Source organism: Oncorhynchus mykiss, chromosome 14 (assembly GCF_013265735.2).
Source record: "Oncorhynchus mykiss isolate Arlee chromosome 14, USDA_OmykA_1.1, whole genome shotgun sequence".
Classification (NCBI taxonomy): Eukaryota; Metazoa; Chordata; class Actinopteri; order Salmoniformes; family Salmonidae; genus Oncorhynchus; species Oncorhynchus mykiss.
In genome coordinates, this window is record NC_048578.1 from 12,860,770 (window position 1) to 12,883,321 (window position 22,552).

The 22,552-nt window shown below is 45.5% G+C and overlaps 2 protein-coding genes across 4 annotated transcripts; both read right to left on the reverse strand.

Moving 5' to 3' along the window:
- Positions 1-9: 9 nt before the first annotated feature.
- On the reverse strand, positions 10-9,888 carry ankrd13d (ankyrin repeat domain 13 family, member D). The gene is made up of 16 exons (XM_021561227.2): positions 8,780-9,888; positions 8,503-8,638; positions 4,539-4,663; positions 4,388-4,433; positions 4,100-4,243; positions 3,828-4,017; positions 3,626-3,692; positions 3,424-3,505; positions 3,281-3,342; positions 3,038-3,168; positions 2,702-2,859; positions 2,420-2,533; positions 1,584-1,756; positions 1,370-1,458; positions 1,026-1,259; positions 10-621 (listed from the first exon to the last, which is right to left on the reverse strand). The coding sequence occupies exons 1-16, from the start codon at positions 8,861-8,863 to the stop codon at positions 558-560; spliced, it is 1,899 nt and encodes a 632-aa protein (XP_021416902.1). The 5' UTR covers positions 8,864-9,888; the 3' UTR covers positions 10-557.
- Positions 9,889-10,027: 139 nt separating this feature from the next.
- kdm2ab (lysine (K)-specific demethylase 2Ab) lies at positions 10,028-21,813 on the reverse strand. 3 transcript variants are annotated; one of them, XM_021561230.2, is made up of 23 exons: positions 21,621-21,813; positions 20,738-20,776; positions 18,217-18,355; positions 17,943-18,021; positions 17,740-17,786; positions 17,446-17,624; positions 17,157-17,263; positions 16,875-16,968; positions 16,520-16,673; positions 16,312-16,427; positions 16,007-16,133; positions 15,625-15,932; positions 14,989-15,066; positions 14,595-14,846; positions 14,375-14,515; positions 14,096-14,185; positions 13,720-13,962; positions 13,566-13,598; positions 12,379-13,460; positions 12,093-12,256; positions 11,843-11,989; positions 11,393-11,608; positions 10,028-11,267 (listed from the first exon to the last, which is right to left on the reverse strand). In XM_021561230.2, the coding sequence occupies exons 2-23, from the start codon at positions 20,771-20,773 to the stop codon at positions 11,086-11,088; spliced, it is 4,014 nt and encodes a 1,337-aa protein (XP_021416905.2). In that variant the 5' UTR covers positions 20,774-20,776; positions 21,621-21,813; the 3' UTR covers positions 10,028-11,085. The 3 variants fall into 3 exon arrangements, with proteins under 3 accessions (XP_021416905.2, XP_021416907.2, XP_021416908.2); XM_021561232.2 differs by having other exon boundaries at positions 21,576-21,813; XM_021561233.2 differs by lacking the exon at positions 21,621-21,813 and adding an exon at positions 21,107-21,561.
- Between the last annotated feature and the right edge of the window lie 739 nt (positions 21,814-22,552).

The window sequence follows — 22,552 nt, forward strand, 5'->3', positions numbered from 1 at the left end:
CCACACAAATGCTTCAGGATACATTTATTTTCCAAGTCACACGCAGGAGTCAACCAGCATAATATATTTTTTATCAATAATTATCTTATATATATCAGTATTTTATAAATCATATCACTATTATCAGTTTGTATCATAGGTGAAAGGTTAAAGGACTTATCACTCAATGACAGCTGGGTTGTGAAAAATAAAGCAAAATAAAAGTGTTCTCTCCATCCATTCAGGGCCTGAAGAGCGCTCTTACAGCAGCACTGCTAGTTTGACCATCTTTCCCTCCCAGTACCCCTCATCTCTCAAAACAACCCTTCCCACTGGACAGGTGACAACAAATACAGCAGGTGCCCACTGGTGAATGGAAAGTAGTTTCCAACATATTGCTTTTACCCACCTTGAGGACAGTACCATCTCTACCTCCCTCCCTGCAGTCTGGTCCCATACTCTAATGCCCCATTATTAAGACATCATAAATTAAAACTAAATAATAATAATTTAACATTGCAGGATAAAAAAACTAAAACAATAAGTTAACATGTTTGTTACCCAATCAAGACACGTGGCTACTTCTCTAAAAGTGACAGCTGAAGGATCCTTTCCAGCTCATCCTCTTCCTCCTGCCTTGCCCTGTAACAGGAAACATAATTAAGTCATTAGATCCCAAAAACTGGCAATCAAGCTCCCCAAATCCTTTCCTCATCCATCCTTATAATCCCACTCTGCATGGCTGTGTTCAAATACTCTAGAACGGGTTCCTCTCCTCATCCCTTTCCCTGGTCAGAAAACAATGGATGAGTCACAAGAAGGACTTCAGATCAAACTCTACGTTGAGACCAAAGGGAGCAAGGGCTTTCAAACTCGATATAAACGAGTGACCCACCGTGTTTGTCATTATACCCTGATGAAGACCGCTTGGCTGTCGAAACGTTGTTACATTATTGCGTCTGAGTGTGCGGCTCTCATTTTTTAACATTTTTAATTTGACTGCTGAACAGAGAAAGAAACCCTACAAGCACTCATCCCTCTCACACCTGTCCATCTCTTCCTGTTCCCTGCACGAGAGGTCCATGGCGATGCGTAGCTGCTCGTCAAAGCTGTTTCCCCCGGGAAATGGCCCCGGCAACCGCGGCTCAGCCACTGAGCTGTAGGAGGGAGGGGAGTAGGCTCCGGGGTGCGACGGCGAGACTGACAGGGGAAGGGCAGGATCTGCAGGCTCTCCTTCCTTACCACCAGCCAATGAGATCGACAGGGACTCCTGGATGGCCCTATCAGAGAGAGGTAGCGGGATGACGGTTTAAAAGCTAATGCCAGAGAGTGAAAGCCTTATAATATATTATCCGACATGAACAAGGTGAAAAGGATGGACGCTTCTCACCTCTCCAGCTGAGAGTCGTCCTCATACAGGGGTGACTGTATTTGCCCAGAAACAGGACGACTGTTAGTCAGAGCCTCCCATATAGTCACCTACAGAGAGATAGATTTTACTGAACTTCCGTGGCAATCGTCATGAAAACCTAAAGCTGATAAATATTTAATTTGTGGATCAATGACTTCTATTAAGAGTAAACCATGATTATTTCCTGTCTCACCTGGTCGCTCTCTGTCCCTGCGTCCAATAGGCTCTGCTGGATGGCAAACTGCAGCAAGTTATCATCCTCATCTCTCATTGGCTCGCTGCGGCCTGGACCAAGCGTGGTGTAGTCTGGGGGTGGTTCAAATACGGAGGGGTCCACCTCGCAGTTAAATGGATGCAGGGCCTGCCCTGGGAGCAGAGGGACAGGGAGATACGTTTCCACACCTTTTGGTAACACGATACCTCACCCATCCAGACTCCCAAATAGCAACATTCACAAGGGGGCAACAGAAGTTCTTGTCTTCTCATTTGTTGTGAAAGCAAAAGAAGAGTCTTGTCTTCCCTAGCTAGCAAGTTGGCGAAACACTGCAAGATAGCTAGCCTTTTAGCTCCCCACATTGTTTCACATGGCATTTGATGTAATAATAAATCTGATTGACCTGGCAAATACTCTCAAAACTTGCCGGTGTAACCTACAACGTTATCGAAATGTCCTATGCTGCTCCTATGTATTCACTCAGCTAAAAATAGAATGTCGTGTTTTGGTCACAGAGAAAATAGTTATTACTTCTAAACAAAATACATTCTAATTAAGGCTACAATGTTGTTTGGTTAATTGTCTGAACAGTTGCTGAGATTATATACACAACACTTCCCCCATGGCTACGCAAGGAATGATACGGCACGTTAAAAGCATTCATGGGGCACAGGACTACGTAGAACATCGGCGCGCACTACAAGGAGCTGCCCTTTTTGGGGACGATAAACGTCACTTTGACAGTGCACTACACTCCGTAGGGTCCGTCTCCGGAGGGTATATATAGCCCTTTAGTATCTGTTGCGTGTGGTTACCAGCCTCGGGGGCCTCCTCAGGTGTGTGTACAGTAACCGAGCTGACAGGCTCATCACAGCCACACAGGTTACTGAAGGTCACTCTGGCATTCAACACATGGAACAGAGGGATCTCTGAGAAAGAGAGAGAGAGAAAGGGGAGATCTTCAAACTCTTGTCACTTTGTTTAAGCTTAAATTGTAAAGCGTGTCCTTTTTCTTCTGAAAGCACCTGCTCATCTCCATGTCTTCAGACCCTGCCTAGAAGGTAGGGACTAGGGGTCAGTTTGGGATTAAGCCTCACCTATTTTGACCGGGAAGCCGGGGGGCAGGCTCAGAGTGATGAAGTCACGTAGTTTGGCAAAATGGGCGTTGGAGATGGCCATGAGGTCAATGATGGGCGTGACCTGCTCAGCCAATGACAGAGGGTGAGCCTCACTCAACCACAGATGGGCCTTAAACCTAGAGAGAGCGAGAGAGCGAGAGAGAGAGAGAGCGAGCGAGAGACAGAGACAGAGAGAGCAAGAGAGAAAAATAAAGACACTTGCATTAAACATGGCAGTGATCTTGTGCTTCTCCAAGCTTGACTTTGCGTTGCTACGGTGATCCCGGCTATATGTTGCCATGGCAACAGCGGTACCTCTGGACTTTGCTGGTGAGCTCCACGGGGCGTCCGATGTCTCGCTCATTGAGTTGGAACTCTGGGTCAAAGTATTCCTCAGCTGTGATGGCTGTGGGGTTATGGGGGCTGGCACACTGAGAAACATTACTCTGAGAGACATGGGAAGAGAGACACATCATTGACCACATCCAGTCAGTCAGTCCATCAAAGCATCTATCCACCACATATAATATGAGGTGGAGGTGTCTTTCTGAAACTCACCCCATTAGGAGCTGTATGCTGCTCAGCTATCCCCAGGAAGGACTGAAGAGGAGTCTTGGTGCCTGGGAGGACAGGAGGGATTGAACCATGCTGTGCCTGTACGTACACTATAACCAAATAAAACATAAGTGTTCTGTGTGTACCTTTGCTCTTTGACTTGTCCTGGTCCGACAGGTGCTCTGTTCTTGATCGAGTCACCAGCTCCACATTAGTGGCGCTGTACACCTGAAAACAAACCAAAGGGAAAAAAACATGATTCAATAAAAAAATAATACAAAAATTAAACGCCAAGAAACACTTTCTATTAGAAACATTTTCCAAGTCCAATGGTGCCTCTGGGCACACCTTTGCCTCGTAGCCACTGACTGCCTCACTCTTCTCAGAGCGCCAGCCCCAAATGCCAGACTTGTTCCTGTGCAGCAAAGAGCAGGAGAGAAGAATTAGAAGACAGACCAGGTAGGTGAGTATGTTGTGTGTGAAGTAGCTACCTTTCGAAGGCGAAGTTGAGTGTGTTGAGGTGTGGGAAGACGATGCGTGTGTGGGTTACCTCTCGAAGGCGATGTTGCGTGTGTTGAGGTGTGTGGAGACGATAGGGGAGGTGAGTCTCTGGGCGGTGTTCTCCTGGGTGGGCAGCATGGCAGCCAGGAGAGACGGAGCGTCCCGCAGGGAGAGAGACAGAGGCTCTGTGTACACCACCTGCTTGTCATGGTCCACCTCCATCACCACAGCGCCATTCTCTATAGAAACACACACATTACCATGGAGACAACACACATTCACCATTCAACCACTCTATGGAAACCATACCACCAGTTATACCTTCGCCCTTAAAGATGTAGCTGCGACGGCCCTTGAGCCAGGTCATGTGCTCAAATCCCAGTAGAGTGGTGTCCACCCGCAGACACGAGCCACTCTTCCACACGCGGTACACATCACTGGGACACACCTTGGAGACCAGGGGGACTGAGAGTTTGGGGGGGGGGGGGGTTAACCACCATAAACACTTCAGTGCATCACAGTGACAGTATAACTGGGAGCTGTTCATCTGGTGCTGAAACCGACCACAGTGAGCAGATATGATCCCTTCACGATCACACACACACTCACCCCAACTGGTGAACTCCCATTTCATCTCCACGTAAAAATCCCGGGCCTGAAAGAGGTGACACAGCATCGTGAGTTTCAGATATGTGATTGACAGGTGTGCTACCGGTGTTTGTTATATGGCTGAAGCGAAGGCTGCAAAGCGTTACCTTACCCGTCTTAGCTTGCTGAGCAGTTCTGGGATGCCGGCCAGTCTCTCTGTGGCTCGCTTGAAGTCTCTATACTGCAGCACCAGCTGACAAAGCTCAGGGTCCCCTGTGCTCACTGCCTCCTGCAAAACTGGACATAGACATGCCATCAACCCACACACAGTGCCTATAGAAAGTCTGCACTCAATTGAAATTCTCTCACATTTTGTTACATTACAAAGTGGGAGTGAAATATTTGAATTGTAATGTTTTGTCATTGACCTACACAAAATACTCCATAATAACAAAGTGAAAATACATTTGACAAAATAATAAAAATGTTACAAAATAATTAGTTGCATAAGTATTCACCCGCTTTGTTTTGGGATGTTCAGCAGTCAAATTAAACATTTAAAAAAATGAGAGCCGCACACTCAGACGCAATAATGTAACAACGTTTCGACAGCCAAGCGGTCTTCATCAGGGTATAATGACAAACACGGTGGGTCACTCGTTTATATCGAGTTTAAAAGCCCTTGCTCCCTTTGATCTCAACGTAGAGTTTGATCTGAAGTCCTTCTTGTGACTGTTTTCGCTATCCATAGTAAATAATGTTGTAGGCCTACGTAGCCACATTGGATAGGATCATAGATACATTCATGCTTTTTTCCCCGTTCTATATATATATATATCTGAAAATCGACCAATGAAGTCAAGCCACAGCTGGCCATGAGTTTTAACCGCCTCCAGATTGAACACAGAAGTCAAATTTGGCGGCAGGGTAGCCTAGTGGAAGGTTGTGAGTTCAAACCCCCGAGCTGACAAGGTACAAATCTGTCGTTCTGCCCCTGAACAGGCAGTTAACCCACTGTTCCCAGGCCGTCATTGAAAATAAGAATTTGTTCTTAACTGACTTGCCTGGTTAAATAAAGGTAAAATAAAAAATAAAAAAATAAAAATAACAAATCAGATAAATTATATGGAAATAATAAGAGTTGGCATGATTTTTCAATGACTACCCCCTTCCTCTGTCGTCCATACAAACAGTGCCTTCGGAAAGTTGTCACACCCCTAGACTTTATCCACATTTTGTTGTCAGACTGAATTTAAAATGGATTACATTTAGATGTCAATGGCCTACACACAATAACCTATAATAACAGTGGAATTATGTTTTTAGTAATACCTTAATAATGAAAAGGCTAAATGTCTTGAATCAATAAGTATTCAATCCGTTTGTTACGGTAAGCCTAAATAAGTTCAGGAGTAAAAATGTGCTTAAAAAGCCACATAAGTTACATGGACTCACTCTGTGCAATAATAGTGTTTAACATGATTTTTGAATGATTACCTCATCGCTTTACCCCACAAGTAAAATTATCTTTAAGTTCCTTCAGACGAACAGTGAATTTCAAACACAATTTCAACCAAAGACCAGGGAGGAAGGAAATCGCTCAGGGATTTCACCATGAGGCCAATGGCGACTTTAAAACAGTTACAGAGTTGAATGGCTGTGACAGGAGAAAATTGAGGATGGATCAACATTGTAGTTACTCCACAATACTAAGCTAAATGACAGCATTAAAGCAAGGAAGCCTGTACAGAATAACAAATATTCCAAAACATGCATCCTGTTTGCAATAAGGCACTAAAGTAAAACTGCAAATTATGTAGCAAGGAAGCTTTATAAACGGTATGTCCTGAATACAAAAGTGATATGTTTGGGGCAAATCTAACACAACGTTACTGAGTACCACTCTTCACATTTTCAAGCATGGTGGTGGCTGCATCATGTTATGGGTATGCTTGTCATCAGCATGGACTAGGGAGTTTTTTAGGATAGAAAGAAACGGAAGAGCTTAGCACAGTCAAAATCCTAGAGGAAAACCTGGTTCAACTTCAGTCTGCTTTCCAACAGACACAGAGACAAAGTCACCTTTCAGTAGGAAAATAACCTAAAACACAAGGCCAAATAGTGGTTAGAGCGTTGGGTCGGTAACCGAAAGGTTGCTGGATCGAATCCCCGAGCTGACAAGGTAAAAATCTGTCGTTCTGCCCGAGCAAGGCAGTTAACTCACTGTTCTCTGGGAGCCGAAGACGCGGATGTCGATTAAGGCAGCCCCCCGCACCTCTCTAATTCAGAGGGGTTGGGTTAAATGTGGAAGACACATTTCAATTGAAGACATTCAGTTGTACAGCTGACTAAGTATCCCCCTTTCCCTTATATACATTGGAGTTTCTTACCAAGACGACATTGAATGTTCCTTTAGTGGGCTCATTACAGTTTTGACCTTAATTGCCTTAAAATCGATGGCAAGACTTGAAAATGGTATTGATCAACAACCAACTTGACACAGCTTGAATAATATTTTAAAGAATAATGTGCAAATATTGCACAATACAGTTGTGCAAAGCACTTATGAGATGTACCCAAGAAGACGCCAAAGGTGTTTCTAACATGTATTGACTCGGGTGGGGTGAATACTAATCTAATCAAGGTTTACAATGCATTTGGAAAGTTTTCAGACTTTTTACCGCATTTTGTTACGTTACAGCCTTATTTTAAAACGGATCAATTAAAAATGTTTCCTCATCAACCTACACACAATACCTTATAATGACGTAGTAAAAACAGGTTTAAATGTTTGCAAATGTTTATAAATAAATAACATTTACATAAGTATTCAGACTCTTTACTCAGTTGACAGTTCATGTCAGCTCAAAAACCAAGCCATGAGGTCGAAGGAATTGTTCGAAGAGCTCCGAGACAGGATTGTGTTGAGGCATAGATCTGCAGCATTGAAGGTCCCCAAGAAAACAGCGGCCTCCATCATTCTTAAATGGAGGAAGTTTTGGAACCACCAACACTCTTCCTAGAGCTGGCAGCCTGGCCAAACTGAGCAATCGGGGGACAAGGGCATAGGTCAGGGAGGTGACCAAAACCCGATGGTCACTGACAGAGCTCCAGAGTTCCTCTGTGGAGATGGGAAAACTTTCCAGAAGGACAAAAATCCTGCAGCACTCCACCAATCAGACCTCTAAAGTAGTGGCCAGACGGAAGCCACTGCTCAGTAAAAAACACGACAGCTAGCTTGGAGTTTTCCGAAAGGCACCTAAAGGACTCTCAGACCATGAGAAATAAGTTCCTTTAGTCTGATGAAACCAATATTGAACTCTTGACCTGAATGACAAGCATCACGTCTGGAGGAAACCTGGCACCATCCCTACGTTGAGCCATGGTAGTGTTAGCATCATGCTGTGGCAATGTTTTTCAGCAGCAGGGATTGGGAGACACGTCAGGATCGAGGGAAAGAGAAACAGAGCAAAGTACAAAGTGATCCTTGATGAAAACCTGCTCCAGAGCACACATGGACCTCAGACTGGGGCGAAGGTTCACCTTTCAACAGGACAAAGACCTTAAGCTCACAGCCAAGACAACACAGAAGTGGCTTCGGGACAAGTCTCTGAATGTCCTTGAGTGGCCCTGCCAGAGCCTGGACTTGAATCTGATCGAACATCTCAGGAAAGACCTGAAAATAGCTGTGCAGCAACGCTCCCCATCCAACCTGACAGAGTTTAAGAGGATTTGCAGAGAAGAGTGGGAGAAACTCCACCATAACGATAAAGCTGGGTATTGTGTGTAGATTGATGAGGGGGGAAAAACTATTTAATCAATTTTAGAATAAGGCTGTAACATAACAAAATATGGAAAAGGTCAAGGGGTCTGAATACTTTCCGAATGCTCCGTATTAGAGTTTTATTCTTCATTAATCTTAACATTAAAAAAAAATCCACTGAGTTGTGTGTAGGTAGATCCTTGACAAAAGAAATTAAAAAATGCATTTGAATTCCACTTTGTAACTTATGAAAATATTCAAGGGGGTGTGGACTTTCTACAGGCACTGTATCCTTCAAAACATTTACAACAATATGTTTTAGGAAACAGGTGATTTGTATTCTTCCCATCCATTCCTCTGTGTATCCACTCACCAGTCCAGCTCTGAGCGTTGCAGTGCGTTGGGTCTGCGGAGTGTCTGAGCAGCACACGGGTTGATTCCAGGTGGCCCAGACACACAGCCAGCTCTAGCGGGGTGCGCCCCCGCGGGTCCAAGCGATCCACATTCTCCTGTGGAAGAACAGCACTGGTGTGTCATGAAAGCCGGGGCGCGCCTTCTGAGCGATGCGGTATGGGACGCAAAGCTGTCAAACTCAAAACGTGAACGGTTGAAAAGAGAGAAACGTATGTTGCTACCCCAGGTTGACCTACCTCGTTTTTCTGTAGTTGCCGTTCAAGCTCAAGGTATTGGTTGTTCCAAACCAGAAAATGAAAAGGAAACGCCTCTTGAGCCATTGTTTATCAAATGTAGCAGCTTTCACCGTTTATCTTCCAGCAGCAGCAAAAATGTTCTCTCTCAAGAGACGTGTGAGGACGCGTGCACAAAAAAATCCCGCAAGGTAGCAAGATTCTACTTTATAAAACGGGTAATAGTTAGCAAAGTAATTAGCAATAGGATAGGTGTAGGTGCCGATTAAAATACATAGCTAGCTAGCCCTCGTCTACCCATTAGCCAGGAAAGCGGCTAACTGGCTAAGAACATATGACCGCACTTATTTTCCATTCCATCTTGCTTGTTAGCTAGCTGGCTAACATTGCACGTCTAACCATGTCCATTTCTAGTCTAGCAATGCCGTTTGTTTAACTAACGACGGTATCATGTCCTGCTGATGTGCTAACAAGCAAACAACTCCCTATCATCACCCACTCGCTTTCGCGATGTTTTTTTTTCTGATCCTGTGCAGTCAAAATAATAGACCGAGATACGGCCTATTTCGAATACACATCCAGGTCACTCGAGTATATAATACGTCCGATGATAGCGATGTCAATTCGGATGCTGTCAATATACCTTGTCGGTGTTCATATTCCAATCACCAACATTCTGGAAACAACAAACCACTATTACACAGTCCGGTATTCTTAACAATAACAGACTGCAGCAGCTGAGACAATTTACACACCCCAGTTTGCATTATTTATTTATATTTCACGTCATTTTCAGCGTCGCTTTAGTTCCAGGTTATTGCTAGCAGCTGGAGTGGGTGAGGAAGATAGGGCGCGTAATGCATGTTGCCATACAATCATTGATGGGTAAACAACTGTTCTATCCCCACTTCTAATGCCAATGTCAAGTAGAGTTGTGGGGCAATGGTGAGAATCTCCAGTTTATGACCACGGGCTCTTTGCGCCCAAAAAAAAAAAAAAGGTATTACATGTACACAGCGAATCACCTGACACCGTAACAAAAGCCTGCACAACCCGTAGATAAGATCCCAAGGATCAGATTTGTAAAACACTGGGCTAAGACAAGAAGCCGAGTACCATATTACTCAATTATTCTTTATCAATTAATCAATTGTGAAATTAGGTTCTGCAGAGTGCACATTTGTGGTCCCGTTCTCACAATCTCAGCACTCAGCAGTCAAACAACCCAAAAAACACATACATCTGGAACAGTTAACCTTTCATTTTCTCTTTTTAATTTATTTAATAACAAATTAAGTGAAAAAGCTTCTGAAAATAATTACAATGCTACAGGATTTTTTTTTTGTCATCTAAAAGAGGGAAACACATTTACACAAAAGTATATATTTATATTATTTTTTAGATGTGGCAAGGTGGGAAGGAAAGAAGGATCCCTCAGAAGCACTAGACCGAAGGGTAACAGGACAGAATAATGACAGCAAATTTTACATTTATACACTGAGTCTTATCAAGTAAAAATAAACTGTAAAGGGAACTCACATTTTATCCATGGGAAACAGAAAATGCATCAAAGTAGGCTGAAGGGTATTTCCTAGAATAGAGACGGTTGTCATAGATTGATATTTGTACAAAACAGGGAGTTTTGGGAGTGATAGCACCTGAATTCTAACGGTTGTTTGAGATCGCGCCATTTACCCTGTCTCCACCCCTTCCACCCCATTTCATTCATACCCCGTCCTTATTTAGGAGTGGTCTGGTCACCATGTCGATTGCCCTCGCACCTTCCCCGAATCCCTTGTCTGCGCCCCTCTGTCTCAGGGTGGGGCGACCTGACCAGAGTACTCCTGGAGGAGTTAGTTAGTCCACAGCCAACACCTTTGGTTAAAGACAGCCTTAGAACTCCCAGGGTGAAGAGAAGAACCCAATCTGGGATGACTGACCCACTCCACAATCTCCTGCCACCCTCACAAGAACCCGTCTAACCTCTCCCCTCCACATATCATGGAGTCCACTTCCCACTCCAACTAAATCATGCAGCGTAGGCGCCTAAACTCAAACTCCTGAGTCTCTTGTCTGGTTTAGTAAAATATATATATATATATATATTTACACACACACACACACACACACACACACGCAACTGGAAAGAAATCCCGCTCCCACTAAGTGCGCAGTAACTAAGTGCTTTCCATTCCTGCTCCCTTCAGAGGCAGCAGGTGCTTTTAAGCCTCCCTGTCCTACAGTCTTTTGTCACACAGATGTCCCCAACCTCTCCCTGTATCCCCTGTCCCAGACAGAGGAGGCGGGCTCTAGGATATCCTCTGGATCAGTTTGTCTTCAGATAGGCAGTAGAGAGTGTTGACAGACAGCTCAGAGATGAAGGCCTCGCAGGCTTTGCGGGACACACTCTTGCATTCCCGCAGGTCCAGCAGGGAGAGGCAGGAAAGCCGGCGGAGGTACCGCAGACACGAGTCTGTCAGCTTACTGCAGCCTGGGAGATAGAGAGACCGGGGCTCAACACTAACAACAACTCAATATCAAGTACTAGTCACAATCGTGTGTGCACACTGCTCCAAGTCTCAGCTATGGCTGTGTATGCGTGAGTTAAAGTCTTACCCCCCAGGTTGAGCTCGGTGAGTGTGTTGCGTGTGGAGGAGCCCACAGCAGTGAGCAGGTTGATGGACTGGTCAGTGAGGCCTCCACAGTGGGACAGGTCCAGACGGGTCAGCAGGGGCATGTGTCTGATCACCAGCCTCAGAGTAGAGTCACTGATCTCCAGCCCCGCCAGACGGAAAGACTGCATGTTCCTCAGCTGACTGCGGTTATCACAACCTAGAGAGAGATGGGGTAAACAGTAATTAGGGCGAGAAGAGGGGGGAGAGGCAGAGGAGAAAGAGAGGTGACAGGAGGAAGGCGGTGGAAGGGAAAAAAAATAGAAAATATCTGTCTGCTGTGGACTCCAGCGGGACGCCGCTAATTCATTTGGTATGACAAGGGATTTATCCAAACAGTATTTAACTCAAAACAGAAAACGGTGGAGGAAAGGGGCAGGATGTGTTGTCTCACCTGGTGGGTTGAGCAGGTCCCTGATCTGTCCATCTTTGATCCCGTCGGCCCATCGAAGGTCCAGCGTGCGCAGGAGGGGGCAACCGGGCGAGCTAAGAGCCGAAATTGAAGACCAGGAACAGCCAGACAACATGAGATCCTTCAACCCTGAGTCGGAGAGAGAATAAGTTACATCTCCAGAGTGAGTAGTTGTCCAAGTGTGTGAGGACATGTTTGGTGGCATGACTGTGTGTGTGTGTATTGTGTGTACCAGGCAGGCGGTTGATGAGCCAGGTGAGTTGTTTCTTGGAGATGGAGGTCCAGGAGAGGTCCAGGGTGACTGGTTGGCGTTTGATGATACCTGACAGAGCTTGAGGACTGATGGATTTAGACACGCTCAGATCGACCCGCATCCACAGCCTCTTATCCAAGCTCCTACACGAGAACACACACACACACGTTTTAATTGGTTATCGAGCTCCTATACACTCTTGTGCATGCAGACACGTTCATAGTGTGTGTGTGTATAAAATGCATTCTAAATAGTTGTCTCTTACCATTTGTGCCAGTTCTTGCAGACGGCCATGCAGACACAGAGCTCGGCACGAGTCAGGTAACGGAAGACAGATACCCACACCTCCCTCTCACAGCCCGGCTCGCTCCCTCCATTCGCCACTTCCCTCCCCCCATCCTGTAAAGCCGACAGAGGGAGGCGTAGAGGAGGAACAGGAGAGGAGGAGGAAGCGCTGTTGTCTGTTCTCTCTGGTCTGCCTGGCCTCATTCTCCTCTCGTCTGGATGGGAGCCCCGTGTGTGTGTGCTGCTGCCCCGGGTGTGTGTGTCTGAGTGCGAGGGTGCAGTGTAAGGGTCTGGGGCGTGGTTCCTGAGGGGTGGTCGGGCCAGGTTCTTACGTTGGATGCAACTCTGGCCGGGAGGGGCAGGGCGGGGGGCGACTGCAGCCTCCAGTTTTGGGACAATGGCCCCCGGATCACGTTTGGCCCTCGACGGCTGTAGGGTTACTGTGAGATACGAGCCCTTCATGAGCTCGTCGCTAAGGTCCGACACTACGAGGACTGGTGGCTCCGTCTGTGCCTGTCCTCCTTCCCCCCCGTCTTCATCCATCTCTTCTTCTCCGTTTTGGTTGGACTCCTCACTCTGTTCCTCTTCCTCATCTTCTTTGGCTGCTCCTCTTCCTCGTCTCTGTGGTCGGTTCTCTTTGTTCCGTCTGGCCCGCACGCCGTTCTCCCTCTCCTCATCACTACCACTACTACTACTACTACTACTGCTGCTGGTGCTGCTGCTGCTGCTACTACTGCTGCTATCACTCTCTTCCTCTGCTCCTCCGTGTCTCTGTCCTCTTCTTCCTCTCCCTGCTGCTCCTCCTCTGAGCCGTACTCCTCTCCCACTCCCTCGCTCCCTGTTACCCTCACCCCTGCCTGCAGGGGCCAGGCTGAGGGAGGGTTGGTGGGGCTGGAGGCGAGCCCCTGTAGGGGAGCGGAAAGGGGAGCCTCTGAAGGACCCACGGCCCCGGGACAGTCTGCCAACAGGGGAGCGGAGGCGAGAGGACACCCCTCTCTGGAGGTGGGCTAGACCCTGGGAGCACAGGAGCTTAGGAGAACGCTCCAGAGACAACGTCTGCTTCTGTAGAGGATAATGGGTAAATGGATTACACAGTGCTTTGGTTTGAATAATCATGCACTGGTTTGGAGAATTACTGTGCTTTATAATAGGACTGCATGTGCTTACCGATTGTAAGATTTTGCTGCGCTCCAGTTTGATCTGCAACAAAGAGTAGGAAGAGATTTAAGAGATTACTTTGTGGTGAGGAATGATTGTACAATAGATGTAGAGCTTTAACACAGACCTCTAACCAAAAAGCACTCTAGCAACCCCCCCTCACCCTCTTCCTGAGTCGTAGCTCCAGCGCTCCGGCTCTCTTCCTGTTTTGTTGTTGCTGCAGTAACAGCCTCTGAGAGGGAGGGGGCGCTCTCCGCTGGGACAGAGAGGATGTCAGGGGGGGTCTGCCACGTCGTCCTTTCCTCACCCCACTGCCTGCCTCCCCATCTCCTATCCCCTCTCGGTGGGCATGATTTGACGTAGAGAGAGAACCTGTAGACGCCGTGCTGTCCTCACTGCTGGACGACTGAGACCGAGAGGGAGAGTGATCACTAAACGGGTATCAATAGAGTAGATGGGTATTGTCTTATAGGGACATAGAGGAAGAGAGAGAGAGACACAGACCGAGAAATGGAGAGGAAGAGTAAGAGTTGGGGTACCTCCGATGAGGAGCCTTCTTTGCCCTGGTAACATTTGGGACACTCCCAGCAGCTGGGCAGGTCCTTGTTGATCCTGCCCTCCCCAGGAACCTGAGAGAGAATTAACAACAGTTATAACACCTGCCATACACACAGAGGACTATTATATACAGCCATAACACCTCAAATCATCACATCAGTAAGGGCCATTTGAGTTTTGTGGGATACATACATTGTTAAGAAAATGTGTAATGGAAGTATGTTGCTATACATGTATCTGCTAGTGCGAGGCCTGGTCACCTTGATGCAGTCGGGGTGGGCGATCTGAGCACAGTTGGAGCATTCCATGAGGGTTGTGGAGGAGGGGCTTTCGTCTGAACACTCCTGTTTCCCCTGGCCCGCTCCACACAGAGCACACACCGCTGAGTTAGGCAGGCCAGGCTGGAGACGGGGAGAGACCAGGGTCAATATACTACACACACCTCTCTCTGAGTAGGAAGGTACTGCACTGGCTACTCACAGCGAGACACTGCCTCATCATGCAGCCCTTCTTCATACGCCCGGGTCCTCCGAACCTCCTCATATCTTTGCAGAAGTTGCATTCGCCGCACTCCTTCCTCTGGCAGGCTGCACAGTGTTTGCAGCGCACGCGCCTCCGTCTCAGAGCCGAGATAGAGGTGGGCTTGGCAGGGCGCGGGACCACGGCCTTGTGGGGCATGGCGAGACGAGGACGGTATACCACTGAGGGGGGAGGGGGCTGGTACCACGAGGGCTGTGGAGGGGGGAGAGGAGACTGGAAAGTTAGTCTGTCTCTGTGTTGTTGAGACGTTGACTCTGGTGAGTAAATGTATGACACCTGTATGTTAGGTGGATATTTGAATGTGTGTATGAGAGGCATGTGCTCTCTGGCTCACCCTCTTGGGCCACTTGACAATGGGCTTTCCGGTGTAAGACAGCATGGGGTCATCGTTGCAGTGTTCCTCCAGAAGAGCCTGAAAACAGCAGAACATTAGCCATGTCAGGATCATGTCTCACTGTATCACAACCAGCCATGATCGGGAGTCCCATTGGATGGCGCACATTTGGCCCAGTGTCGTCCGGGTTAGGGGAGAGTTTGGCCGGGGTAGGCCGTCATTGTAAAATCAGAATTTATTCTTAACCGACTTGCCTAGTTAAATAAAAAAACATGCAAGACTTGACTGAGCAGATTACAAATGGATGCAGACAGCTGGATACTAATAGGTACCATTCCAAAATCTACAGTAGCATACCATTTAGAATGAAGCTATTGGCCATGCACAGGAAGTTGTATGCTAGTGTGGATATTGAAACGTAGCAATAGACTGATGTAAATAGCTAGTGCAGCCATAGACACATCCTGTGTAGCTCAGTTGGTAACGCATGGCTCTTGCAACCTCAGGATCATGGGTTTGATTCCTGCTGGGGCTAAGCATACAATGTATGCATGCACTACTGAAAGTGGCTATAGATGAAAGCAACTGCTAAATAATATATTATTAATATATTCTAGACGGGTGTATTGTACCCACCCGTATGTCATGGAGCAGGGCGGGGGCATTACGGATGCCTGCGGGGACACACTTTTTGTGGGTCGGCAGCTCCTCCAGCTTCCCCAGCAGGTTCCACAGCCCCTCCAGCTCCAGGGGAGTCAGGTTTACTCTCACCCCCGGCTTAGTGGCACCAGGAAGGGGGAAGGAATCGTCATCAGACTCTTCCATTTTGACCTTGGTCTCACTTTCCTCCTTTTCTTCCTTATCATTGTCTCCCTCTTTCTTTTCCTCTGTGCCATTTTTCACGTGGCCGTTGAGTTTGTTCTCAGAGTCTTCACGGGTCAGACCTGACAGAAGGATAAACTCACAGGAATTAATATTGAGAGAAAAGATAAGGAGGGGAAACAAATGGTGTACTCACCAACACCAAGTGAGTGCTTCTGGAAGTCGGGGGTGAGGTGGGAGGTGTTGGTCAGGCAGTAGAGGTATCTTTCCAACACGTACCAGCACATCTCATAGTAGAAGGGGTATCGGAACTTAGCCGGGACCTGGAGAGGGGACAAGGACAGCAGTACACATGAGATATTGGAAGTCAACAATTCCTTTTCCCCCTATTCAAGTAGTACTCATCCAAACTCATGGATCTGCAATACAGTAGTGCGTTACCATACGGTACAGTAGTGCGGTACGGTAGTGTTACAGTGTGCAGTAGGGTACAGTACTCACTCGTGTGCGGTCCTCAATGTTGTAGATGTTGAGCTGCATGGGGATGTTGAAGCTGTGGAGGAAGTTTCCTCCAAACACCAGTGTGTCCTCGGGGGTGTACACAGCATGGATCCAGCCTAGACAGTTGGGGAGGTTAGATTATGTTTGTGTTGGAATGTCTGTGTCCGGGTGTGTCTGAGGGTACGTCTCAGTGTGTGTGTGTACATACCGGAGGGGATCATGAAGGTGTATCCCTGCTTCAGTTCTATCCTCTGACAGTCCTGGGCCTTGTCCCCGAGGAAAATGTCTCCCTGTTTCCCTGACAACACCCAGTTCTCATACAGCTCCAAGTTCTGGGGTGTGGGCGGGATAAGCCAAAACACCTATAGGAGGTCAGAGTTGAAGAGTGAGATAGACAGAGATACAATAAAATACTAAATTGGCATATGTCTTAAACATTCATAACTCTAGAATGTGCTGATAATGGCAGCCATCTTGGTCAGGGATAAATTATGTTCTATTAAATTCTGTGGTGATTCAAATGTGACACATCAAGGCTCTACTTCTCCTGGGTGTTGTCTCACCTTTCCCCCCCGCAGGATGTGGTACCAGACCGACGTACCGCCAAAGTCAACGTGGAAGTCTGTGAAGCAGCCCTGAACACTCATCAGACAGTACCTGAAAGAGAGAGATAGAGGGAAGAAAATACATCTTTACATCCAACATCAACCAGCACTGAAACAATGTAATAAAGATATTATATTCAATCAACTCATGCTTCCACCCACAAACACTGCATGGGGTAGAATTAATCAGTGTGGTTGAGTACATGAGGAAGGAAGGCCATGTAAAGGCACGGGACTCACTTCTGCACTTTGGGATACTGCATTTCTATTATGGAGTTGGTTGAGTCTCTCTGTCTCTCCTTTAGGTGCCTTGGCCACATGTTGTCCACCCAGTCTATCAAATCCACCTGGGGAGAAAAGGTCAGTAAAGACATACATCACTGACTGTCCAGGGCTCTGTGGAAGTGATAGCCCAGAGTTTACAATGGTCAGACTCCCAAGCTTGCCATGTGATAGTTTGGTGTTATGTGTGTATATCTTCCAAGCTGAGGTGTCTGACAAGGTTTTCTGGTTTGCGTGTGTGTCTTACCGAGGCGGGTCGTTTCACCAGGTTCTCCAGCTTGGTGTGACTGAACTCCAGGCTGATGACGTTATAGAGCTTATCTCGCTCCGAGGGCGGGGTCTCGTAGTACCGCCGCCATTGGGCCATGGACATCTCGATGCCCTTCTGAGTGGTCACATCCATAACGTCAACCATCCTCCGACTGCCTATGAGAGAGGGAGACAGGCAAGGGGCAGGGAATATTGTTCACAGGGGCTGCAGCACTGTTAAATCAGTTGAAATCAGCAACTGAGTTCATAGTGTTCATAGTTTGGACCTTACCTACAAACAGCTTGACATCACTCACACTGAAATCGGAGTCTGGCATCCTGAAAGAATGAGAGCGAGAGGGCGTGAGAGAGCGAAAGAGAGAGGTTATTAAATACATCTGGAAAATCAGAGTGAACCAACTGTTATATTTCTATCCAGGCACAGATATGCAGTGAGGAAGGTCAGTTAGATAATTAGAAAGAAGCGTGACCTACTCTAATCCGAGGCCGTCTTTTTTCTCAAAGACGATAGGGTCTCTCAGCCCCTCCCTCTGGATGTACTCGAATGTGAAGTCTACAGAGAAACACGTTATAGACAATGCAGGGTAGGCACACCAAGAGTAATCAAAAAAATAGAATACACCATAATTAGGGATATGATTTTTTGCCCAGATAAAAAAAACTACATTTTTCCAGATCAAGATCATCACAACATAAGAGAAACATGGTTAATGCCTCTTAGGGATATTACAGCGTGGTTTGACCTGACCTTTTCCATCCATGTGTTTAACCAGGTAAGAGTTGAACCTGTCACTCTGCAGCTTCTCATCCAGGTCAAACGTCCTCTTCCCCTCAATCTCATCGTCCGAGATCCCGTCATCCTGGTAGCGCCGCCGCGTCCCTGTACGCTAGTGACACAAGGCAGAAACTCAACTTGTTGTATCATTTTGAATTAGTTTTCTCCTGAGACCATGCATATGTAAAATCTTGCAGTTTTTTGACCGTTCACTCTTTGGTCTGCATGGTCAATGCAGCAGATGCAACAATATGCAGGGTTTTTTCTGGATCAAAAAAGGGCTTAGGTGGTGGGCGAGCAATGGACCCAATCAGTCCAGCTGGACTTTAGAGACAATTTTAGAGGTCCCCATCTTGGTGGTGTAGAGACATTTTTAATACTTATGCAAATGTCCTTAAATTCTACAAATTTCTCCATGTAACAGAGAAATTGATTCAGTTTGAAAGCGAATTTCCTGTATTCTACACATTTTGCCATAGAGCTGAGAGAAAATCTTGCAGTTTTTAAGCTAATATTCTGCAATTGTAAATATGTCATTGAAGCTGAGAGAACTTAGCAGTTTTTAAGCTAATTTCAAGGAATTCTATGCATGTGGCCATGGCTAATGCTGTGTTATTTTGCTGTGTTATAATGTTCAAACATTATTTTGTTCAAACATTGTTCAAACGAGACAATATTCCATTATTATCTATAATTCTATGGATTGTTTTTAATGACAGCAGATGTTATTTTGTTAAAACATAATAACAAAAATACTGCTAAATTAATTGTTTTGGGAAGTTTCGATTCTCCCCGACTTTCTTAGCTTTTATTTAGCTGATTGTTCATTTCATTGTTCAGTTCATTTCCACTCTGTACTTAATATAAATCCACAAAGGTTCTATAATTACACTATTAGTTTGTGTATCTTTCTGTCTCCAAGCAGCTAGTTGACCTTTTCTTAGCAAGTTGTGACTAAAATAAAATGTGTTAGCTAGCTAATAAATTTAGTCAGTCAGCGCAAACATAGCTAGCTAATACACCCCAATACCAGTGCTGGTGTAGGCCTATATCAGCATGTTGTTTGTACAACAGTATCTTCTAAATCTGATACGAATAAGTGAAGAGAAAACATTTAATGTAGCCAAAGATTATAGGGTGCCACCCCTCTGGTAAACACTTTGGTTCCTACCCTGTCACAATTACACCTCCATAGAGATCCTGATAGTATTATAATTCTTAATCATACAAACGCCTCCCTGGCTTTTTCATTTGTCAAACACTGTATTCGAAGTGCCCACTATTACATTCTAACTATAGAATTAGAATAATCCTTCTAGTTCCATGATTTCAACAGTTCACCCAAGTGTTTTGATTTAAACAGCAATTGCAATATTTGGTTAAAAATAAGGCCTCATTTTTTGCCCATATCATGCAGCCCAACATGGCAGTGTGGAAATTAACTCAAATGAGATCAACTTTTGGTTGAAGTTTGATTGAACAGCATAACCCAATCAGAATGGTGAAAGCCCCATTGAAATCACTTACAATGTATGTGTTGCCAACCTAAGTTGGGTCATGCACAACTCGAAGCAAATTTTGAACTTTTATTATTCAAAAACATTTAAAAAATGTGTAACATTGTGATATTTTTTGCCCATATCACCCAGCCCTATATAGATTCATAACAGAAAGATTTGCAGATGAGTCATTCGGTCACTTAATGGTCCGTGTGCGCATCACAGGAGGGGCTTATCCTACTACGACCCCATTCCCCCTATGCTCTCATAGTTTGGCTTGACAGATGGGTCCAGCACAACAACCCCAACAACCCCAACCCCCCCCCCCCCCCCCCCCCCCTCCCAACCATATCTCTACTCAAAACACCAAGCATGCTGTTTCCTACTCAGCTGGACTGATCCATTCTCATATATTGATTTAACCACAGTTTGAAAGACACAAGACAACATTCCATTATCTATAATTCTATGGATTGTTTTTAATGACAGCAGATAAAACAAAATCACACCCCTTAGAATGGCCTAATGGTACTACAAAGGATAGCTGTGTCTGTGGGTTGTCACAATTGAATACATGTCCTTGGCCCTTGGGGTTTTATGCTGGGCATCTGGATAAGCACTTTGTGACAACTGCGGATGTAAAAAGGATTTATAAAATACATTTTACTGAATTATGTCCTCTGCTCTAAATTAGTCACTGCACGAGGACAAAAAAGTTAAACGTAATTTAAGGTACACGAGTAAGCATTTTCAAGTAGGACAACACTAACGAACTTGAACCTACTGACACACATTCAGTATTTCGTCATGCCAACAAATAAGCATCACTATCTATTGATTGAGCTAGTTAACGATGCAAATGTGGTTTTGATTAAGGAAACTATCATTTTCTTATTGTACACTTGCAAAATAATGCAACTTGGCCAACTCCAGAAGGATATTGGTTAAGTAAGTATGCCTAAACATATCTGGTAAAACGAACGTTAACTACTTACCAAGCGCTTGCTGTAACGAGGGTTTTGGTCTTCCATAACCTAGGTATGCAATGAGACAGGTTTAGGAATATGAAGATAAAATACCGGTAAGAGTTCTGGCACTTGGATTGACAGTTTGCCAGATAATATAGGACCAATAATGATATAGTTCTATAGTTGGCGACAAAATTATCGATGAATAGCGTAACTCCTAACTAGCTGGTTATCAGCTACTAACGTTCATTTGGCTACATTGCTAATATAGGCTAGCTAGGGTTTTTGTATTTCACTAGGCAAGTCAGTTAAAAACAAATTCTTATTTACAATGACGGCCTACTGGGGACCAGTGGGTTAACTGCCTTGTTCAAGGGCAGAACGACATATGTTTACCTTGTCAGCTCAGGGATTCGATCCAGCAAACTTTAGGTAACTGGCCCAAAGCACTAACCTACCTAACCCTAAGAACAACCGATAACGTTGATAGCCAACTAACGTTATTATTTTACCTAAAACAGCTAAAAATATTTAGCAACAAATTTGAATTTTATTTGCAACAAAACCAGTGAGTTCGATGGTTGTGCTTGGCTTATGGTACAGAAACTGACCGACTTGCAGCAGACGCTGTTGTTAGCTGGCTGGCTAGCTAGTGAATCTTAGCTGCCAGAACGTTGCTGGCTAACGTTAACTAGCTAACTGTCGCGAATACATGTGTGTCTGGTTGTCTCCTGTTCGAACGCAATAGCCATGTTAGGCTACATTTATGTGGGGCATTTCTTTAAAATATGTACAATAACTAGCCACTTCATTCACGGAACGTTAGCCCGCTAGCTAGCTACCGTTAGCTAGCCATGTAACTTACATTATCTAGCTTACTATTGGGAAAATGCTATTATTTTCACTGTACCACTGAAATAACTCCTGGGGTTGTTGTGGTCTATACGTTGTCCTGTAGAACTGCTTTTATGGGTTATCCTTGAAGTTGGTATCCATTTTATATAATTTTAGCTGTGTAGTTTGTTATCCGTGTTATTGTGCGATAAGTTAAAGCGATCGCTTCGGGACGCCATTTTCATCTGAGCACAAAACACACAGGGCGGATTCTATTAATCTGAGCGGCTGGGCACCGGTCTATGGCCGGTGACGTCAACGGGCAAAAGCGGTGAAGGGAGGAGCGCAATTCAACTCGAACAGTAATCTGAGCTGCTCAGTCATGTTGTCAACCAGGCAGCATGGTGCTTCGTTCAGAAACATACCACATATCCTTTCCATTAAATATATGTTAGAATGTTGTTTGGGAAAGAAGATAAAGCGTTTTTATCTAAATCAATCCTACTCATTACTCCACGTCCTAATTACGTGACGTGAGTTTTGAGACGATTTTGAACGGGGCTCCTTGCTCATGCCCGGTTCCAAAAAGAATGTAATCAACGTTCATCCATTCAAAACACGTCTACCCTGACGCCCGGGACAAATTGATCGAATCCCCTCACACGCACACCCCTTCCCGATCGAGAACGATCCGCCTCCAATTTACACTGACCTCCAATAGTAAATTGATAAATCAACATACGAATGTTGTAATTGGGCAAACGTTATGTAATTCCGTGAAGCAGGAGGAGACCACGTGGTGTGTAAACCTATGGCCGTAGAGACCACTTGACGTAGGCAAAACATCTATTCGCTGGAGTGTCCAAATTGGGTCAACAAGAGAGCCTATCATCAGACCAGTATGGGGAACAATTTACGTACATAAACCAATCATATCGGACTCGGACTTTATTGAGACTGAAAACTCCCAGTAAAGACCGATAGATTCAAGGACAAGGGGACAATAGT

Bases quoted from the DNA above. Each gene is read 5' to 3' on its own strand.
- ankrd13d (XM_021561227.2), bottom strand. From the start codon at position 8,863: ATGGCTCAAGAGGCGTTTCCTTTTCATTTTCTGGTTTGGAACAACCAA. The intron at 3,343-3,423 runs GTACACACAGAA...CTGTCCTCCCAG, and splicing joins GGACAAGTCAAAGAGCAAAG to GCACCAAGACTCCTCTTCAG. The intron at 1,757-2,419 runs GTAACCACACGC...CTCTGCTCCCAG, and splicing joins TGAGGAGGCCCCCGAGGCTG to GGCAGGCCCTGCATCCATTT.
- kdm2ab (XM_021561230.2), bottom strand. From the start codon at position 20,773: ATGGAAGACCAAAACCCTCGTTACAGCAAGCGCTTG. The intron at 11,609-11,842 runs GTGAGACAACAC...ATCTCTCTCTAG, and splicing joins GGACCTGCTCAACCCACCAG to GTTGTGATAACCGCAGTCAG. The intron at 11,268-11,392 runs GTAAGACTTTAA...TCTATCTCCCAG, and splicing joins CACCGAGCTCAACCTGGGGG to GCTGCAGTAAGCTGACAGAC.